Source organism: Homarus americanus, unplaced genomic scaffold, assembly GCF_018991925.1.
Source record: "Homarus americanus isolate GMGI-L3 unplaced genomic scaffold, GMGI_Hamer_2.0 scaffold22457, whole genome shotgun sequence".
NCBI classification, from domain to species: domain Eukaryota; kingdom Metazoa; phylum Arthropoda; class Malacostraca; order Decapoda; family Nephropidae; genus Homarus; species Homarus americanus.
In genome coordinates, this window is record NW_024716219.1 from 1 (window position 1) to 19003 (window position 19003).

Genomic DNA, 19003 nt, shown 5'->3' on the forward strand with positions numbered 1-19003 from the left:
TGTCTATCAAAACGTTCTGGGTGTTTAAAAAATGATGTGAAGTTCTTTTCAGCTGGTTTTTGTATTGAGTTACTACATGCAGCAGTCATTTTTGCTTTAAAATATCAAGCTTATTTGTGTTTACATATGGTACAGGGATGCTTTACTTCACACTTTCTCATACCTTTAAGTAAAAATCCAACAAAGTGCATATAATGAACCTAAAATTTAAGTATTTTCATGGAGAGGTATATTTTCAGACCCAGCAGGGCAGGGCTTGTTAATCTCATTGTGATATTTTTCTAATAAGAAATGGCTTGATAGGTCCCTGTGGGTATGTGAAGTCAGCCCTCCAACATGGTTTTACTTTGTTAACATATTTGGCATGTATTTGAAGGTTGAGATGTACCATATGTGAGACTCAGAATGGTTGAATACTGTAATGGCTTTTCTTTGTACTGTAATTAAAAGTGATGAATATTGTCCATATTCACTAAAAAGGATTAATACCTATTAAAAATATTTGCTAGTGGCTACCATGTTTGAAACATCCAATAATCTCACTACCCAGGCAATGGACAACCCCGCAGAAAATCAAAGAAGAAACGCACTCGACATATAGCCATCACAGATCCTGATAATGAGGATATGGACAATGACAGTATACATTTGGCAGACAGTGACATGTTGGAAAGAATGGGTAAGTCTTTAACAGTCATGCTGGGTGGAAAATCCAAAAGTAACTATTGGTTTATTTGGGATTTGAAGACCTGGCTAGTATGTTCATTAGACTCTTTATTTCAGATCAAAACTGTTCTATTAATTTATTGTTTGATGTGGTGGGCAGCTATGTACCACAATTTTAATATGTAGTTTAGAAAGGAATAAGGATTAAGAAAACAACCAGTGGCATATACAGGAAAAGATACAGTCATACTGAATGTAAATGATGATTGATGACTTAAGCTATTCAAGGACATACTGTAGATACGAGTAAAATGATGCACAAGAAATGGTAAGTTAAGAGTTACTTAGAGGAAACCTTGCAAAACAGTGGACATGTTGATGTAATAAGATTACATATGGTTTTGGAGAGATGGTCAGTGGAATTTAGAGACCTATGAGTTAGGGGCTTTTAAATGATTAAGGACTTCCAGAAATTAGGTAGTTTAAGAGAACGTAAATATTTGCAAAGATGGATATTCAAAATTAATTTGAAAAAATGGGAATTGCATTCAGCTAGAAATATTCAATGCCATGATATATACAGATAATTAAATAGACTCCTGCAGAATAAATTAAATTATGCTATTACAGTATGCATCGAGTTGTTGGAGCTAAGAAAATGTATTTTATTTGAAGGTGTACCCGACCCACCTCCACCTAGTTTGGCAGCTGGTCCAACCTTCACTCTTCCCACCTCAGAAAGTTTCACTCAGGCTCTCAATGCCCACACCCTCAAGACTGACATGAGGTAAGTTACTGCCAGGTAATGAGTTATTTTTTTGTGTTTTGTGTACAGTTCATGGACTATGAGGAATAAAATGAGAAAGCAAATTTTTTCTGTGTGACATGTCACTTATGAATGTAACTTAAATATGGATTTTTTTATTTGGAATTTGTCACTGTAGCAGGAACATTTTCCATAGCAATAGTTTGTTCTTCAATATTTGTTAAAGATGTTAAAAATTAAAAATGCAAAAACATTTTTTATTCAGAAATCCTGCTCCTGAGCAAAGTAACAGATTACTTGAGGAAATTCTTCAGTCCAAACCCCACTCTGGGACCCCAGGTGCTCAATGTGATATGACCAATCTAGTCAACATGGCCACAAATGAAATCAGCAACCAGGATGAAATAGTAAACACAAATAAGGATCCATATATATATATATATATATATATATATATATATATATATATATATATATATATATATATATATATATATATATATATATATATATATATATATATATATATATATATATATAATATTCAGAAATTTCAGAGTAATTTCAAATGCCCCGCCATTAGCGATACTGAGCGTTCAAGGTCATCTGAGGGGAGAGAGCGCTGCCTGCTCATAGCGAGAGATTGCGGAACTAGGCCTATATGATATTAAATGTAATTTACCGAATTAATAATGATGCGATTCATGAAGTAAGGGACTATTATTGAATTTGAAATTATTATAGATCGTTTATCAGTCTGAATAATGTTACGGGTGTCCCAAGGAGTTATTAGTTAGGCGGAAAATATGTCACGTAGGCCTAAGCTAACGCCTTGAGAGGACGCGACGCTGGCTGGCCCTCAGTCGCGGGGAGGATTCATACAAAACAAGACGTCCCTGCGCGTCCGTCACAGAAATAGTCACGTGGCCTAGTCACCTGTGTTGCGCTATTGCCGTATAACAAGTAAGTCTCATGCGATCTCAGACAGGGTTAGATAGGGCAGTGGTAAAGTAAACTAGAGCTAACAGTGAGTTCATTTCAGGGTTTCCGTCAGAACCCACTTGACTGGAGTTGACCGGAGTTGACTGCGAGAGATTGACTGCCGTTGATGATTGAGGGTGGCAATTGTCGCCATTGGACCAATCAGTGTAGGCCTGTCACTGTTTAGCGGGGTAGCAAAGGATCTCTTGAGTGAACGAGTGCTTCCGACAACTAAAACGACGGGACCAGCATCCACAGTGGGTGATCAGTTCTTACCACTCGGGTGCACAACACCACATGTCCCGAGCAGCTTAGTGAAACGCTCTTGCTAACGGGAAGCTAAAGTTTCTCTCAACTGTACAAGGTCTGATTGGCTCACTCCCTTCCGCTTTATGGACGCACTGGGAGTACACTGAGGCTATCTGAGTAAACTAATGGTCACACACTGAGACCGTGAGTCTAGGTCTCTAGGAGATACCTAGAGGAACATCTTCCCTCCTTTATTACGGGTGTAGTTAACAACATTCCTCAGACTAATATTATCTTGACGTGTGTAGTTTAATAGTCCTAAATAATTTTGATAGTATTGTTTTTGAATGTTTGTGCCATTAAGTGGAACCAGAGTGATACTGTGATTTGATTCTTTTAATGCATCTAATTGTTCTTCATAATTCTGATCTCAGGTATAACCTTGTTCCCCAGAGTAGTGGTTAAGTTAGGTTAGGAAGTGTGCATCTGTTGGGGTGCTATTATTTTGTTGAAAGCCCGTAAGGCCTATTCATTGTAGAGTATTTAATTTCTTATTTTTATTACCATTTCCTCAGTGACTGATATTATTTTGTTGAAAGCCCTTAAGGCCTATTCATTGTAGAGTATTTAATTTCTTATTTTTTATTACCATTTCCTCAGTGACTGATATTATTTTGTTGAAAGCCCTTAAGGCCTATTCATTGTAGAGTATTTAATTTCTTATTTTTTATTACCATTTCCTCAGTGATTGATATTATTTTGTTGAAAGCCCTTAAGGCCTATTCATTGTAGAGTAGTTAATTTCTTATTTTTTAATACCATTTCCTAAGTGACTGATATTATTTTGTGAAAGCCCTTAAGGCCTGTTTCATGTGTGCAAGCAACATTTCTTAATACTTCAAATTTATTGTTGCCTGTGTTTCTAATAATTTCTATATCATGTATAATTTTTAGTCCCCAGAGTAGTGTTTTAAGTTTAAGTTAAGAGGTGCGCATATTGGTGTACCATTATATGATTGTGTTTGTAGTGTTGGAGGGAATATAAGTGTCTAAATTTTACAGTGTGTCTCATTCATCCCAGTCACAGACGCTATCCTTCCACGGGTCACGGACAGTTCATTTTGTTTCGTAGATTTAAGTGTTCTTGTGCTGGTTCGGGATTTTTCTCAAAGGGGCGCTTCCACTGCCATTACCATCTATTAATTTTTAATAAACCCCAAGTCAAGTGAGAAATTAAAGTCCAGTAAATTCTGACCGGTTACATATATATATATATATATATATATATATATATATATATATATATATATATATATATATATATATATATATATATATATATATATATATATATATATATATATATATATATATATATATATATATATATATATATATATATATATATATATATATATATATATATGCTGATAACCACAAGGCTTGAGAATTTGCAGTCCGGAATTCATCGATGAGGAATACAAATATATATATAATATTGGCTCAAACCTTAAATACCCTAGATCTTTCATAGACAAATGCTTAAACATTACTAAGAAAACTTTTTATAGAACTGATCCCAAGCCCACCCATGACCATAAGAATATCTTAATATTACCATTTCACAAAAATTTCTCACACATTCCTGCACAGCTAAAAACCTGGAACGTCAATGTGGCATTTAAAAACTCATGCACTGTTAAACAAATGTTAATCAAGAACTCCCCCAACAACACAATTGGTTGCATTTATAAAGTTCCTTGCAAGGAATGTAATATGTTTTACTTAGGCCAGACAGGTAAAGATCTTGCAACTAGAATTAAACAACACAAATACAGTGTTAGGATAGGCCAGGAATCCAATGCTCTGTTTGTTCATTTGAGGGATAACAAGCATTGCATTGACTGGGATAATGCCTGCTCAATATTACCATGTAATTCAATTGATAGTAGGAACATCATAGAATCTAGTCTTATTAAACATACCGAAGCATTCAACATGAATTTGAGTAACGGCATGTACAAGCTGGACAATTTTGTAATTAAGAAGATTTGTGATCAGGTGAGAAGGCCGGGTCACTTGACCATCTGACCTGACCACCAACCGTTGTGTGCTATTTAAAGATTAGTAGGGTCATTACCTAATACCTGACCATTGTGGACCTGGTCTCACCCTCCTCTGTATATATACACCTTGATTTGTATTACTCTCTCTAGTCTGTACTCACCCCTGAAGATGTGAATTACACGAAAGCGCTTGGGAACTTCGTGTTTTCTTCTTTCCTTGTGGTTATCAGCATATACCTAGATCACGCGCACCTACAGTGATTTACTTGCATATATATATATATATATATATATATATATATATATATATATATATATATATATATATATATATATATATATATATATATATATATATATATATATATATATATATATATATATATATATAGGGATTCTTCTTTTTCTTTTATTCAGGAACATTTCTTGTGTTTAGAAGAGGTAACCGCTAATGCCCGTCAGTTGTTTTCCTCCCCTGATCCAACTCTCTTGCCCAAGACCCCTCTGGGCAAGAAGAAATCTCGACTGAAGAAACCTCATCACTCATCAATTGCAGGCGAGATTTTTTATGGGAATCCTTGGGAATTGTCTCAGGTTTTTAATAAATTATGGTTTATTTAATTTACATTTATACAATTCAAAAACTGATACAGTAGGTTCAGTGAAAAAAATATTCAAGATGGAAAGTACAGTACTGTACAGTAGAACCTTGTTATTTTCAACTCGGCTAATACAGATTTTGCCTAATTCAAACTTTTCTCAAGCATGAACAGATAATTTCTACTTCGAACCAATTGCCTATGTTCAATTTATATCATCCTGATTTGAACCTAACCAAATTAAGGCCAAAATTCCAGCTGTAAAAATCTGTTGTTGATCAATCCAAGTACAGTCCTATTAGCTTTGCAAATTAATGATGAGTTCAAATGAGGAAAATTCAGAGGAAAATATAAATCTCTAAGCACAACAGGCAAACTGAAAAATATTTAAGAACTTGAGCAATAAAACCAATAAACACCACAGTTGTTACATGCATTTTGATCCATGTCTTGCTTACCGTACCCCTAGATCTCACTCCCAGGCCGGGGGGGGTGTAACTGTTCCCCACTTGTGAGCTACAGTATATATTATGTTATGGGTATTTTTCAGCTTGCTGTTATCCCACATTTAGCAATAATTTTACTCGAACGTTAGGTTTTCAAGATGAGGGATACAGTGAGTTCTGCTATAACGCGTGTTTTGACAACGCGAATTGGCTCTAACGCGATTTATGAATAGAGGAACGATATTTGTATAACTCGAACGCTTGTTTGCTGTAACACGATTTTGCTTACTATTTCTCCAATTTTGTGGCATTAACTGTGAATATGGTAAAGAAGAATATCTCCAAGAAGTGTTCTGGTGATCGCATTCCCGGTGATGATCGTAAAAGAAAGGCTATAACACTTGAAGAGAAGCTCGATGTTATCAACCTCAAAATCACCCTTCTCCCCCATCAAGTTATATTCATATTTTTTCAAGGTAAAGTGTTACATTTACTGTATGATTTCATTATTAGATATGAATGTAACATTTATTTAGACTGTGCTATCCTTTGTGTTAGGCTAACTACTAAATTTTTTTCGATTTCGAGTAGTAATCTGCACCTAACCCTATTTTCTCCATAAGCCCTGTTATTTCTATTACACGAATTTCTATAACACGATGTTTTACAAGAACACAACTATCGCGTTATAGCAGAACTGACTGTACATTAGGGTGACAATAGTGCATAGGGGTGAATTTCTAAAATTGATTAAATGGAATGGCCATTGGTCCAATACTGCGTACCCATGAAAAAAGAACACAGGCGAAATCCTGGGTCATTTGGACAATATTTAGAGGTAGCTCAAGTCAATTGAAGTTTTATCCTTTTGGCAAAAAATACGAATATTCATAATATGCCGGTTTATTTTAAAATTTACATATTGAGCAAGTTTATGTGTACACTGTACATATAAATGATTAATTCCTTTTTAAAATGAAACTGCAGTGAACACGCTTACATCAATGGGTGGGAGAGGTGTGGACAACCCATTCATTGTTTTCGCTTTTTGCTTGTAAGGTCCTGTTTTGATGTCCCTGGTTGTGACCGCCTCTGCTCTTCAACAACCTGCAGCAGATGTTGACGCTGGTCTTCACTCTTCGTGATCTTGCTGTTGAATGCCTGTATCAAGGCAATCCCTCTCTCTGCAGTGTCGTTGATGACTCTGAGACCACCCACAACTGCGACGCCAGTTTTGAAGTCTTCATCATCAGACCATGTGTCAGGTTCCTTGGACAAAAAAGAAGTCTTCATTTTGAGACTTTCAAATAGAAAGTTTGATCCTCTAGAAGCAAAGTCTGAGAGCTGCTTTGTGGGAAGGGAAGATGTGGCAGGAAGAGCAGCACGTTTTGGTGAATCCTCGGTCGCTTTCCTCTCAACGATTGCCCGAACTATGTTTGTCTTCACTGTTGCATTAACTTGTGGATCGAAGAGTGCAAGACCCACCAAGCCTTCACTGAGGTACCACAGGTGACGACCGAAGACTGTGAGACATGTTCTTGATATTTTGACGTCGTGGTACTCTGACAGGTCTTGGAGGAGCCGCAAATCATTAGCAGGAGCGGAGGATGGAACGGAGGCCGTGAACCATGCACTGACATACACCTCTAGCACAAAGAATGTGAATCGTTTCAAGCCTAATGTCTCACGAGCAGTTAGTTTAAACTGATTAGCAAAAATCAGGATCTTCATGACATAAATGAGCTTAGCCATCCACCGTGCTCGGTGAAGTGCTCCGGGCCGTCGGAGATTAAACTTGGGTAGAGCTCCATCGAGACACCTGATTGCTAGCTCCAGTACCTCACGGTAATCATCACGTGGCTGCTGCTTCTTGCCCAGATGATGTTTCCAGCAACAGATGAGGTCATCTCGTTTCTCGTACAAACTTGGAGGGAGGTCTGAGAGAGGGCTGTAGTCATCTTGACTGATGTCCTTCCACTTATGCTTGAAGCGAGAGAAGAGAGTATTATCTGGTCCAGAGGAAGGCCCCATGCATTCCACATACGCTTTCTCGGCAACAAGCTCAAGGATGTGGTGACGACACGCGAGATGCAGAAGACGGCGGCCGAGTTTCTGCTCCAGAATGACACATGCCCCCGACAAGTGCCCAGTGTTTGAAGCTGTTGTGTCAAAACTGAGTGCTGAAACATTCTCTGATATTTTCCACTCTTCCAGCGCTGCACTGACTGCTGTAGCAATGGCCTGTCCAGTCCCTGACAATAGTTTTGGGACACCAAGCAGCTTTTCAGTATTGATTCCGGAGACAAGAATGGCGATTCGGTCAACACTCGCTCCTTGTTCATCAGGAATAATTTTTCCATCCCAGTGCACAGTGAGCACTTCACTAGGTTGAAATTTTTCTTTAATTTCGTTGGCAATCCCAGAACGGTGGGTCGCTCGCGAAGTACGCACTGTCTCATAGTTTAAAACTAGTTCCATTGGGTCATGACCTAGACTAGCAGCCGTGGCACTGACGATCCGGAGAGCAGAGCGGTGACTGATCCCAGTGCGGTCCAATGTACTTGACAATTCAGGGGTGATAACTTTGAGAGTAGCACGTTTACGATTGGAAGAAGATACCACTGGTGATATCGCTAGGGAACTTGTAGATGATGACGAGCTTGATTGTGATTCTGTTTCAGACGAAGAACCCAACTCATCATATTCAAGAGCAGAACTTATGTTGTTACTGTTATGCAAACAACAGCACCCATAAAGCATACGGCATGCAAGATCACTTGTATAAAGTTTTTAAAGTGTTATATACCTAAATTGATGCATTGATTTTAGACAAAGACAATGGTACTAACCGTAATACTGCAACAAGAGCGACGCACACACACCCACCGTCACGTCTCACACACAACTGATGCTACTGTACCAGTCAGACACTGGCACACAACCTCTTCCCCCTACCCCGACTGACACCCGCCTCTCCCTCCCCTCTGCATTGCCAATAGCTGCACCAGCCAAAATACTCATTACTCATTTTTAGAAAAAATGTTAGGAACAACTTTAGTTTGAATTTGCATTCTACATATACCTGCAAAGTTTCATAGTAATCGGTTCATAAATAAAGAAATTAGAAAAAATCAATAATAATTTCAGTAGTGTTAACTTCAAATGGCTTGAGCCACCTCTAAATATTGTCCAAATGACCCAGGATTTCGCCTGTGTTCTTTTTTCATGGGTACGCAGTATTGGACAAATGGCCATCTAAAAATAAAAACTTTCACTTTTTATTGTCACCCTACTGTACATGTATTTAAATTTTATGTAATACAGTACTGTAGTAAGTAGTAAAATCCCCTCCTTCCCTCCTATTTTTAAATTTATGGCATTCCAAACCCCCGTCTCCCCCATTAGTTTGAAATAAAGGGATTATACTCATATTTACAAATATGATCCCATTACAGTATAGTCATAATAAAAATTCAGATCAACTTACGAACTTTCCCAGGTACAATACTGTACTAATGAATACTGTACTGTACTTTGTTCAGCATTATGACTCCACATATTATTTACGGGCTATAATTTGTTATGATTTTATAAGTACCGGTAGGGATGGGTTTTATTTATATTTTATTGTGAATTTTTTATTTATTGGGAGAAGGGGGGGAATTAGCCCACCAGGGCACAGGTCAATGACCCACATCAGGGCCTGGGGGCGAAAATATAATAATAATAAAAAATTAGAAAAAATAAAAATGTGTATGATATACAGTAATACTGATTATAATGATATAATAAATGACAATAGAAAAAAGAAAGGAAAAAAAAGTTCAAGAGTGAGAAACAATATATGTATGCTGTGTTGTCAAAGTAAGAGAAACAATTGAGACCCTGCAATTGTGTGTAAATGAGGCAGAAAGTCAGTTCAGCAACCTGGGACTTGGTCACAATTTTTGTGGTGCCATATGGCAGCAGAGTCTACCATTAGACAATACTTATGCTGCCAATATCTTCCCAGGTGGTAGTACCTCCATGTTTGGTAGCTGCCTACTACCCATGGTTCTGGGTTCCCAATAAATTTATTTATGAACATGATCTAGGAATGTAACTTGGAATACTGTACTGTACTGTATGTCTTTCCATAGTGTTTGCTGTTTTTATTATTATCATCTTGTATTCCACCTGCATCCCCGCAGAAGATGAAGTATTTTCATCATCCAAGAGGTTGTCCACTTGTAACACAGGAAGCAACATCAATAATCAAAGCCCTCTTGAAACACCCCCAAGGAGGGGCAGAGCTGCATCTCGGGTAATTATCCAAATTGTTACAGGAATAATTGTACTGTAATGATTTTTTTGTTTGTTCTGTTTAGCCATTTCCTGTTGCTGAATACACTGGTCTTGAAAGTATTCTCTGTTAACATCCCTCCTATGAAGTTTTTGTATGTGGAACAATTATTCAAGTGCTTTGTATTTTGTTCCTTCATATTTTTCTCCTCGCTGCAATTTGTATCTCATTAGTAAGGAAGAAATGATAAATAGTTTCTTATTAGTTATCATGTTGGGTACATAATACTGTACACTTGACGCATATTAGCAATGTAAATTTGTGATAAATTTCAAAGAATAATACTGTATTTTCTATAGCCATAACTTGGATTATTTTACTATTTCTGACAGCTCGCTCACGAGAAAATGAAAAGGGTACCTATGACAACAAAAAAGACAAGAGGAACATGTCAGGTTATTTTCAAGGGAGACTCCTTTGAAAGCAGCTCCAGGTATTTATGGACCATTGACACCTTACTTGCCATTTTATAATAACTCAAGTGAATGTTTTATAGGAACTCCATTGGTGTGGCCATGTGGGTGAGAGTAGATGTGGGGTTAAAGTTGTTTGATTAGCTTAGATCAGAGGGCAGACAGAGCCTAAATTGAATATGCAAAATGCCTAGGCAACATTTTCAGTGGTAGCTGTTTTAAGCAAAGTAATTGTCTCAGGTATATGAACTCTAAAGTGACAGATCTTGTAACTACCATATCCATATTAACGTACTGTGGTAAACTTGTGGAATTTGGCCAACCATGTGATGTTAAAATACTTCAGAAAATATATATTTATGTACCTGTAGTCTATGTAATTTACTGATTTATGCCTTTTTTTCAGTTATAAAGAAGTAGTAAAAGGAGCAGACTCTGGTCATGGGGAAAATTGTGAGTCTCATTTTGAAGAGATGGAATATGAATCAACTGTTGATCCTTGTGAATCAGCTGTTAATCCTTTAGCACTAGACACACCAAGTAAGAAGAATGATGGTGTAAAATGTCTAAGTGTTAAAGTCAGTCTTGAAAGATTATCTCATTTACACACATCTCAAGAAGTAGATAGTTCAAAAGATACAACACAAGTTACTGTTACAAATGCATATCAGGAGGAAGGTGTAGGTTGTATTAGTGAAACAACTTGTTCATACTCTAACCTCAGGTTAGAAGACAGCGACGATAACAAAAGCACCAGAATAAAGGAACTGGATGTTCAGAGATCAGGGAATGAGATGTGTAAAGGCAAAGAAAAAGAAGAGCCTTTATCTCCCAATAATTGTACTGAAAATGCATGTACAAAATGTGAGAATTATGACGAGTGTAATTCTCAATCCAGAACCCCTGAAGAAGTTAGGATTTTGCCAGAGCAAACAGAAAAACTTGTTACAACCAATACCAAGTGGTCGAACCACTCGAACAAAACAAAAGGAATTGCAGTTATCAACACGAGGAGATATAACAGATAATATGGTAAGCACAGCAGATCAGCCTCATCCCATTCCCAAACCAAGATTAACTCGTACAAAGCAAAAGGAGGTCTTACCATTGCTCGATACAATTGATGAATCAGAAGGTCAGTTGTTACCACCCATGGACTTTCCAAAACCAAGAATGACTCGCACAAAGACTAAGGCAAAAGAACAGACTAACAAATTTGAAAATGTGGAATATGATTCACAGTCTTCAGTAGAGGAGGGGTATAATACCCATGAGAAAGCTGTTGCACAGCCATCTGAGGAAATCCCAATGTCTCGTTCTACTCGTACAAAGAAAAAGGTGATAGAGGTAATTTCCTTAACTGACACTCCAGTCAAGAATGACATTAATAAATCAGTAGACAATGAATCACAAAAACCAAGGACAACAAGAACAAAGAAACGAATGTTTGACGAGTTAGGTGTAGATCAGCCTACTAGATCTACAAGGACAAAGTGTAAGAAAATGGAAGAACAACCTGAAAAAGAATCTGTGGCTTCAGAAAAACTTGGTCTATGTTTATTTCTTACTGAACCTGAAGATGAGAAAGACGGCAAATCATCTCAGGTTGTACAGAAATCACCACTTGTTAGGTCTGTTCCATCAGTAACATCTATGAAGCCATCACAATCAGCGACCTCCTATACCTCTGAGAATACTGTAATGGCTGCTACATCTACTCAGAACACAGAAATTGGGCCGGTTCGCCGGATAATCGATCTAAGGTGCGCCAGTTGCCAGCTTTATTATTAAGCCCTTGTCCATCGTCGTCAACTGTCCAAGTTGTAACTCCAGGTAGTCCAGTACACACTAGTTTTAAGCGTGCTTGCTGTACACCAAATTCAGACAAGGACTCTCCAATGTCTTCTACTGTACGCCAGAAGGGGACACGCGCGATGACCCCTGTAAAACATTCTCCACGAACATTTGCTGGGTGAGTGATGCTCTTGAGGTGTAATAGGTGGAGAATAGTAATATACAGTATAATGATTGTAAAATGTGCAGATAATGGCCATAGACAATAAAATTATTTCATTAAAGGAACAGTATACAAGTTAAAGTGAGGGAGGAGGATTGAGTGGTTCACTAAGGTCAAAGTTACTATGTTCATGAAATGTACTCTTTTGTCCCCTGCTGCTTTGCAAAATATGAGGACTAGATTTTAGTTATCCATCTCTCCAACTGTTATCAAAATTTAAGAACTCTAAAGTATGCACAGTACAGTTGGTCCTCACATTACGCGGTTAATGTAACCCGGAGGGTCCCGCGGAAAGTGAGGAACTCGTAAAGTGAACAACATAACATATGGGATTAATTGAAATGGAGTCCAGGCCGATCCCCAAACTCCACTTTTTGACGACACACAACTATGTTGTAGTAAAAATATTATCTTAACTTTATGATGGCATGCACACACAATTAATAATTAAGAGAAATATCAATAATATTAGGTTTTTTAACACTTACATTAGTAGAAAAGATGGCTGGGCACACGGGGATGGGGGGTTGGTTCCGAGGCAGAGGGCAGATTATTGGCCCTCACCTCTATCACTGGTATCAATTGTATCACTATCCACCACAGAGGTTTGCAGGGCCTCTTTGTTAAACCCCTCAAAGTCCATATAAGTCCATATCCTCACTATAATTATCACTATCACTGACTTGGGCCGGTTGTGGTGGGTGGCGGGTAAAGAACTCGGTAATGTTTTGATGACAGGGCGACCTTGTGCGCACCATTTTCGCGCCTCTTACACAACATGGCGGATGGCGGGAGGTTTGGATCCAAAAATGGCGCGGCTTGCCAGCCGCTCTCCGCGTAATGGGGTTCACGACCGCGGAATGTAAGAATGTTAGGTTCTGGCAAGGCACCGCGTTAACGGTGAAACGCGGAATGCGGGACCGCTTAATGTGAGGACCAACTGTATTTTATTTTGAAACTTTACCAAAGTATGCATTAGCAAAGCCTTTATTTTTTATACCTTATGCCAATTTTTAGTCTTCCCTTTATAGTCAGGGGCATAACCAGAGATCAAGGTGAAGATCAGACTTATAAACAAACTTTGTGATTGCTCTGAAACTTTCGACAGTATAGCATGTTTCCCCATGATCTTAAGCAGTCAGTGGTGTGAAGAAGTCAGGAGTAAAGTGATATTGGGAAAAGGTGATCTCTCTCTGATAATCTTGTTGTAATCAGTCAACAATTGTAAAAACATTGTTGATCTGTAAAGTTGACATTGTCTGGTAGTGGAGTATATTGTGTTGATATTTCAAGATAATTTCCATATTAGTTAAAGAGTTACAGAAGGATATAAGTTGTTTATTATATATTGAAGATGAACTTTCCCTTATAAGTTAGACCTCAATCGGGACTGTGCATGACACTTTGTCTTTTGGCGATGCAAGTTGCACCAGTGTGTCATGGGGATATTTTCATTGGTTAAGAAGTTGTGGAGTGAATACAGACAGATTTCTGTACTGTATCCAGGGTACTGCTGTAACCTTGAAGGTTAAGTCCCCACTTGGTCCATGACGTATTGCCTGGCAGTTGCTACATTGTGTTAATGTACCTTGATATCCTTTTTGGTTCATAGGTTTCAGGGTGGACATGAACACTTCATTAATATGCCTAATTTTATCCTTGAAGATACGGACAAAATATTATTTGACAAATTTCATTCCACTTATGCATAATGTGGTAAAGCTTCATTAAGATGCAATATTTCATAGTTTTAAAGTTATGGTCCTGGAGGGAGGGAGGGACAAATAGCCTAATTCTGCAGTGGTGGTGAACAAATCTGTTTCTGTTTAATTAAAAAAACCTGTTATACAAAGTAGGTTTACAGTAAAGTGGGGCCATTTGTTTTTAGGATACTTTTATTATTTTCCTGGTGGGGGTGGAGATGACATCATGCCAGTATCATTTTGATCTCTACATTTGCATTTTTTTTTTAGTTTATTTAATCAATTTATCATATTTCAGCTCAAAAACAGGCTGTACTGTACGAGAATTGGCAACTGCATATCAGAATCACATTGGAGAAACCCTTAATGAGGTTGAAGAGCTAACTTCTGAGGAGTGTGAGGTGTGTTTATAAGTGGTTGAGTTCGTTACTCTGGTAAAAAAAAACTGTATACAGTATAGTCTTCATTTGCGCGGTCAATTGAAACCGTGGAGGTCCGCGTAAAACGTGTAAACGAAATAACAGAACATATGGGATTAATTGAAATAGAGACTGGGCCGACCCCCAAACTACACTTTTTCTGACACAATAGTACGTTGTAGTAAAAATAACATCTTAATTTTATGATGGTATGCACACACAATTAATATTTAAAAGAAATATAAATAATATTAGGTTTTTTAACACTTACATTAGTAGAAAAGATGGCTGGGCACACGGGGATGGGGGGTTGGTTCTGAGGCAGAGGGCAGATTAATTGGCCCTCACCTGTATCACTTGTATCAATTGTATCACTATCCACCACAGAGGCTTGCAGGGCCTCTTTGTCAAACCCCTCAAAGTCCATATCCTCACTATCACTGACTTGGGCTGGCCGTGGTGGGTGGTGGGTGAAGAACTCGGTAATGTTTTGTTGACTGGGTGACCTTGTGTGCACCCTGCCCGCGCCGCTTTCCGCGTAAATGATGGAATGAACCGTGTAAATAAAAATTGCCAGTCTGGCAAGGTGCCGCGTAAATGACCAAACGCTTAAGCCGAGACTATACTGTATATATATTTTTAATCCTCCCAGTATAAGTCAGTGAGTTGTGAGTAATTTTATTGCTTGTCCATGACTCCTGTATTTGTGATGGCCACATAAAGCAAATATCCATTTCTGTTTATATAATGGCTATTTTATCTTTCAGGTAACACACTCCCCAGCTCATGTAACACGACATGCACGAGTTAGACATGCAAAGGTGAGAAGCTCCTCTTGGTTATATGTAAACTTTTAGAAAATATAGTACAGTATTTGAGAAATTATTACTAAACCTGACATGAATATAATAGGTTGAGGTGCATTTGTACAGGGAGTAAGTTACTAATGCAAATTAGACTTACACTACAGTAATTGAAAGAAAAGCCATTGACTATGCTAGTGAACAGGACGTTGTCTCTTGCCAGAAGTCATTAATGTTTAAAGATATTTATTGCCACCACCAACAGGGTCATGTGAATAGGCCTTTCAGCAAGCTGTCTTAAGTTGCCATTTCTGACTGTTGGCATACTTAATATGAGTCTTTTCCATGACAATTCATAGGGCTGCCATGATTTTTATGTTCAAGTGTTTAAGGTACCATTCTGGGTGAGTTTGTATTTTTCTTGGGTGCAATCTGATATGCACAGGGACTGTCACTTAGTCTAAAGATATAAGGCTAACCAACCATTTACAAGAGTTTCCAATTTACCTTTTTTCTTCCCTTTTAGATATTACAAATAATATATGATTGCTATATCTCATGGTTGTTAGCTTTCAATCAGTCCTGACCCAAAAGGAGGTGAGTTTCTGATAGTAATCATTGAAATTTGTAAATGGCTTCATTATGTGTGTTATGTTTTTGTGTATTTCGAGTGTTTCTGGCATGACCATTTTGTTCTTGAGGTTTCTGTTTCCCTTGATATGCCCTATGTATACAGTATAGGAGCAGAGAATAGAAAATTACAAAATGTAGATAGAATAATAGTGTAAATTACATAAAATGTACTATTTAACATTAATGAAGAACTTATTACTGTACTGTTACGATTATATATTCATTTCTAGAAGCCTCAAATGTTCCTTTAACAGGGTGAGAGTTCAACAAGAACTATCGCAGGAGTTTAAAACGTGCCCTAGAGATTGCAAGAGGTGCCGAGTTGAAAAAAGCAATGAAATATTCGGAGGTTTGATTTTTTCAGTACTGAGAGCATTTACTTGGGCTAACATACAGTACTGTAATGTAAGGGTATTGTTAATTAGGAGGTGGTAATATTAGAAAGGGGAAATTAATGGGTTCACAGGGAATTACAGTATATTGGTGCTTATTGTTTATCAGAACTATTTCACCATTAAACAGCTAATAAATGTTTAATGTTCGTGAGTTGTAATGGGTTGTGGAGGTTGTGTTGATTTTTATTTGCAAAGAAGCTATTCGGGTTTACTTACATTTTGAAATGTGCAGATATAATGGCCCTTTCCCCCAAAAAACTAACTTTACTTTAATCATTGATATCTTATGAAATGATAGTGTGCTGTATTTGCATCACCTGGCTGTATTTATATACAGTATACTATCCTTCATATATGGTCACTCTATGTATGTATTGTATATTGGTGCATCCCTCTTAATGGCCAAAATCCACATGTACAGCACCTAGAATTTGAAATTCCTTTTAGTTATTAAACTTGTAGTATGGTAAGCATTTCCTTTGTGCATCTTTGTTCTTAGATTAGTTCTTCCTGTTCATCCACAATTTCTTCCTCACTTGTATAGCAGTAAACATAGAATTTTTTTAAATAAAGTATGTTTCTTTTTCATGGGACTACTTTGCCACTACCAAACCCTATTATTTTGAGTGAACTCTACCTACTTAAATGCATTCTTTGTAAAGTACAGTAGATAGCAACTGTACACTCTTCAAGTTTTCGATGTCCATTCTTACAATGAAACCTCCATATAATGGATTCCTCTCTCCATATAATCTGTTAGATGGGGTTTCATATCAAATGGATCCTCAATATAAGAGACTTTTATCTCTATCTAACATACTGTTCATTGAACGTGATTCACAAGAACCTTATTACCAGACTTGAATCAATCAGAACTGTACTGGTATAATTGCAGATTTATGAAATGTATGTACAGTACAGTATTTATATTTACTGTACGAGGCAGTGGTGAAAGATTACTGTATTAAATGAATGGTTTGATTAATGTTAGTCCTCATATACTGAGATCACATACTGTACTGTACTGGGAATGGTAATTATTGGAGAGCGGTTCTTAGTATGACAGCGCTTGACGTATATACCAATATTGTTAACAGTGGCCTGGCATTCTTAAAAAAAAAATTACTTTTGTGATGTGGTTTAATCAAAGATGGCATTTATTGTTTAGCTTTAATCAAGAATATTAAGTTGTTAATCCCTGGAATGTTCTTCAATGGTGGCTTCATCATATCTTCATTGTTTTATGCCCATTTCTCTTGTCAGGTTTCTATCTCTCAGATAATTCGTGACTTCTCCCCATGTCAGAATTACCTGTAAGTATTTCATAGTTAAATTTATGGAGGGGTTAGTGTATGTTCCATCATATTAAGATAAATCAAATGCATGCAGCAAATTTCGTGTTTCATCTTGAAAAAAAGCTGAACTATGTCAATAATATATTAACTCACTGTATTTATTTCAGACTCCAGACTCCCAGAGAGTTCGGATAAAGCCCCCTGCCAGAACCCCACCTGCAACTTGTACTTCAGATAAGGTACTGTATTTTCAAACTTGGGTGTTTTTTTGTATTTTTCTTATTACTGTTATAGTTGTGCTGTCCAACTGAGTCATAAACTCAATTAAAAGAGATATAAATAGGGATTAAAAATATAAGGAGTGAGCTTGATCATCTTTATTTCTCTTCCACAATTTGGTGATGTGAACTACAGGCAGTCCCCGAGTTATGAATGGGATCCAATACATTCACTACAAAAATCTCTAAGATCCCATATTTTACATTACTTTACTTTCATTATTCTGTATTGTTTAACATCACTTTATTTACAGTATTTACATTATTTGTTATGTATGGGATATTATTGTTGTTTTATATGGATGGGATTCTATACTTTAATCTCTTCTACTTATCACTTCAACTGGAAGAAGCAGTTGCTGAGCATTTAGACATTTTGGAAAGGTCGGCATTTGCTAAACTCCAGGGGAATTGTAGCAGTAAGTGGATATGTCCTTGATTTGAGTGACACCTTGTTTGCAGCTGGGGAAATGTGCAGTAGTATTACATACTGCATATGGTATACTCTATATACAATATACACTTTCCTTTGTTCTGAATGATGCCTTTACTAAATTTTATAATTGATATATTTTTTTCCTATGTAGGTTATTCGACCAAAGAAGATTTTACTCAGCAGCAGCAGCAGTACCCATGGTAGCTCTCGTGATACACCAAAAACTTTCTCAAGAAGTCGGCTGATGCTTACCTCGTCATCCTCGGTAAAACACAAAATACAAAAGGTTTTGCATACAGTATTTATTATATACAGGAACACCCTGGTTAATGAGAGGGCAACTGCAACATTAGAAATATATAATTCTTATGCTAACAGCCATTATATTTTAGTGTATTTTGTTCTAAGTCTTTTAATGAATAAGATAATAACTGTAGCAGTATTTTATTTTTATTATCAAAAGTATCAGGTAAATTGCTCTCTCTCTCTCTCTCTC

General features: G+C 37.1%; 1 protein-coding gene across 1 annotated transcript; it reads left to right on the forward strand.

The window, feature by feature from the left end:
• Window positions 1-42: 42 nt before the first annotated feature.
• On the forward strand, window positions 43-18832 carry LOC121858071 (the record flags this gene model as incomplete). The annotated part of the gene is made up of 9 exons (XM_042354300.1): window positions 43-679; window positions 1342-1453; window positions 9964-10076; window positions 10448-10548; window positions 10935-12500; window positions 14547-14649; window positions 15435-15488; window positions 17961-18032; window positions 18659-18832. Coding segments are annotated over exons 5-9 (477 nt in total), but the record flags the coding sequence as incomplete, so codon positions are not given.
• Window positions 18833-19003: the final 171 nt, after the last annotated feature.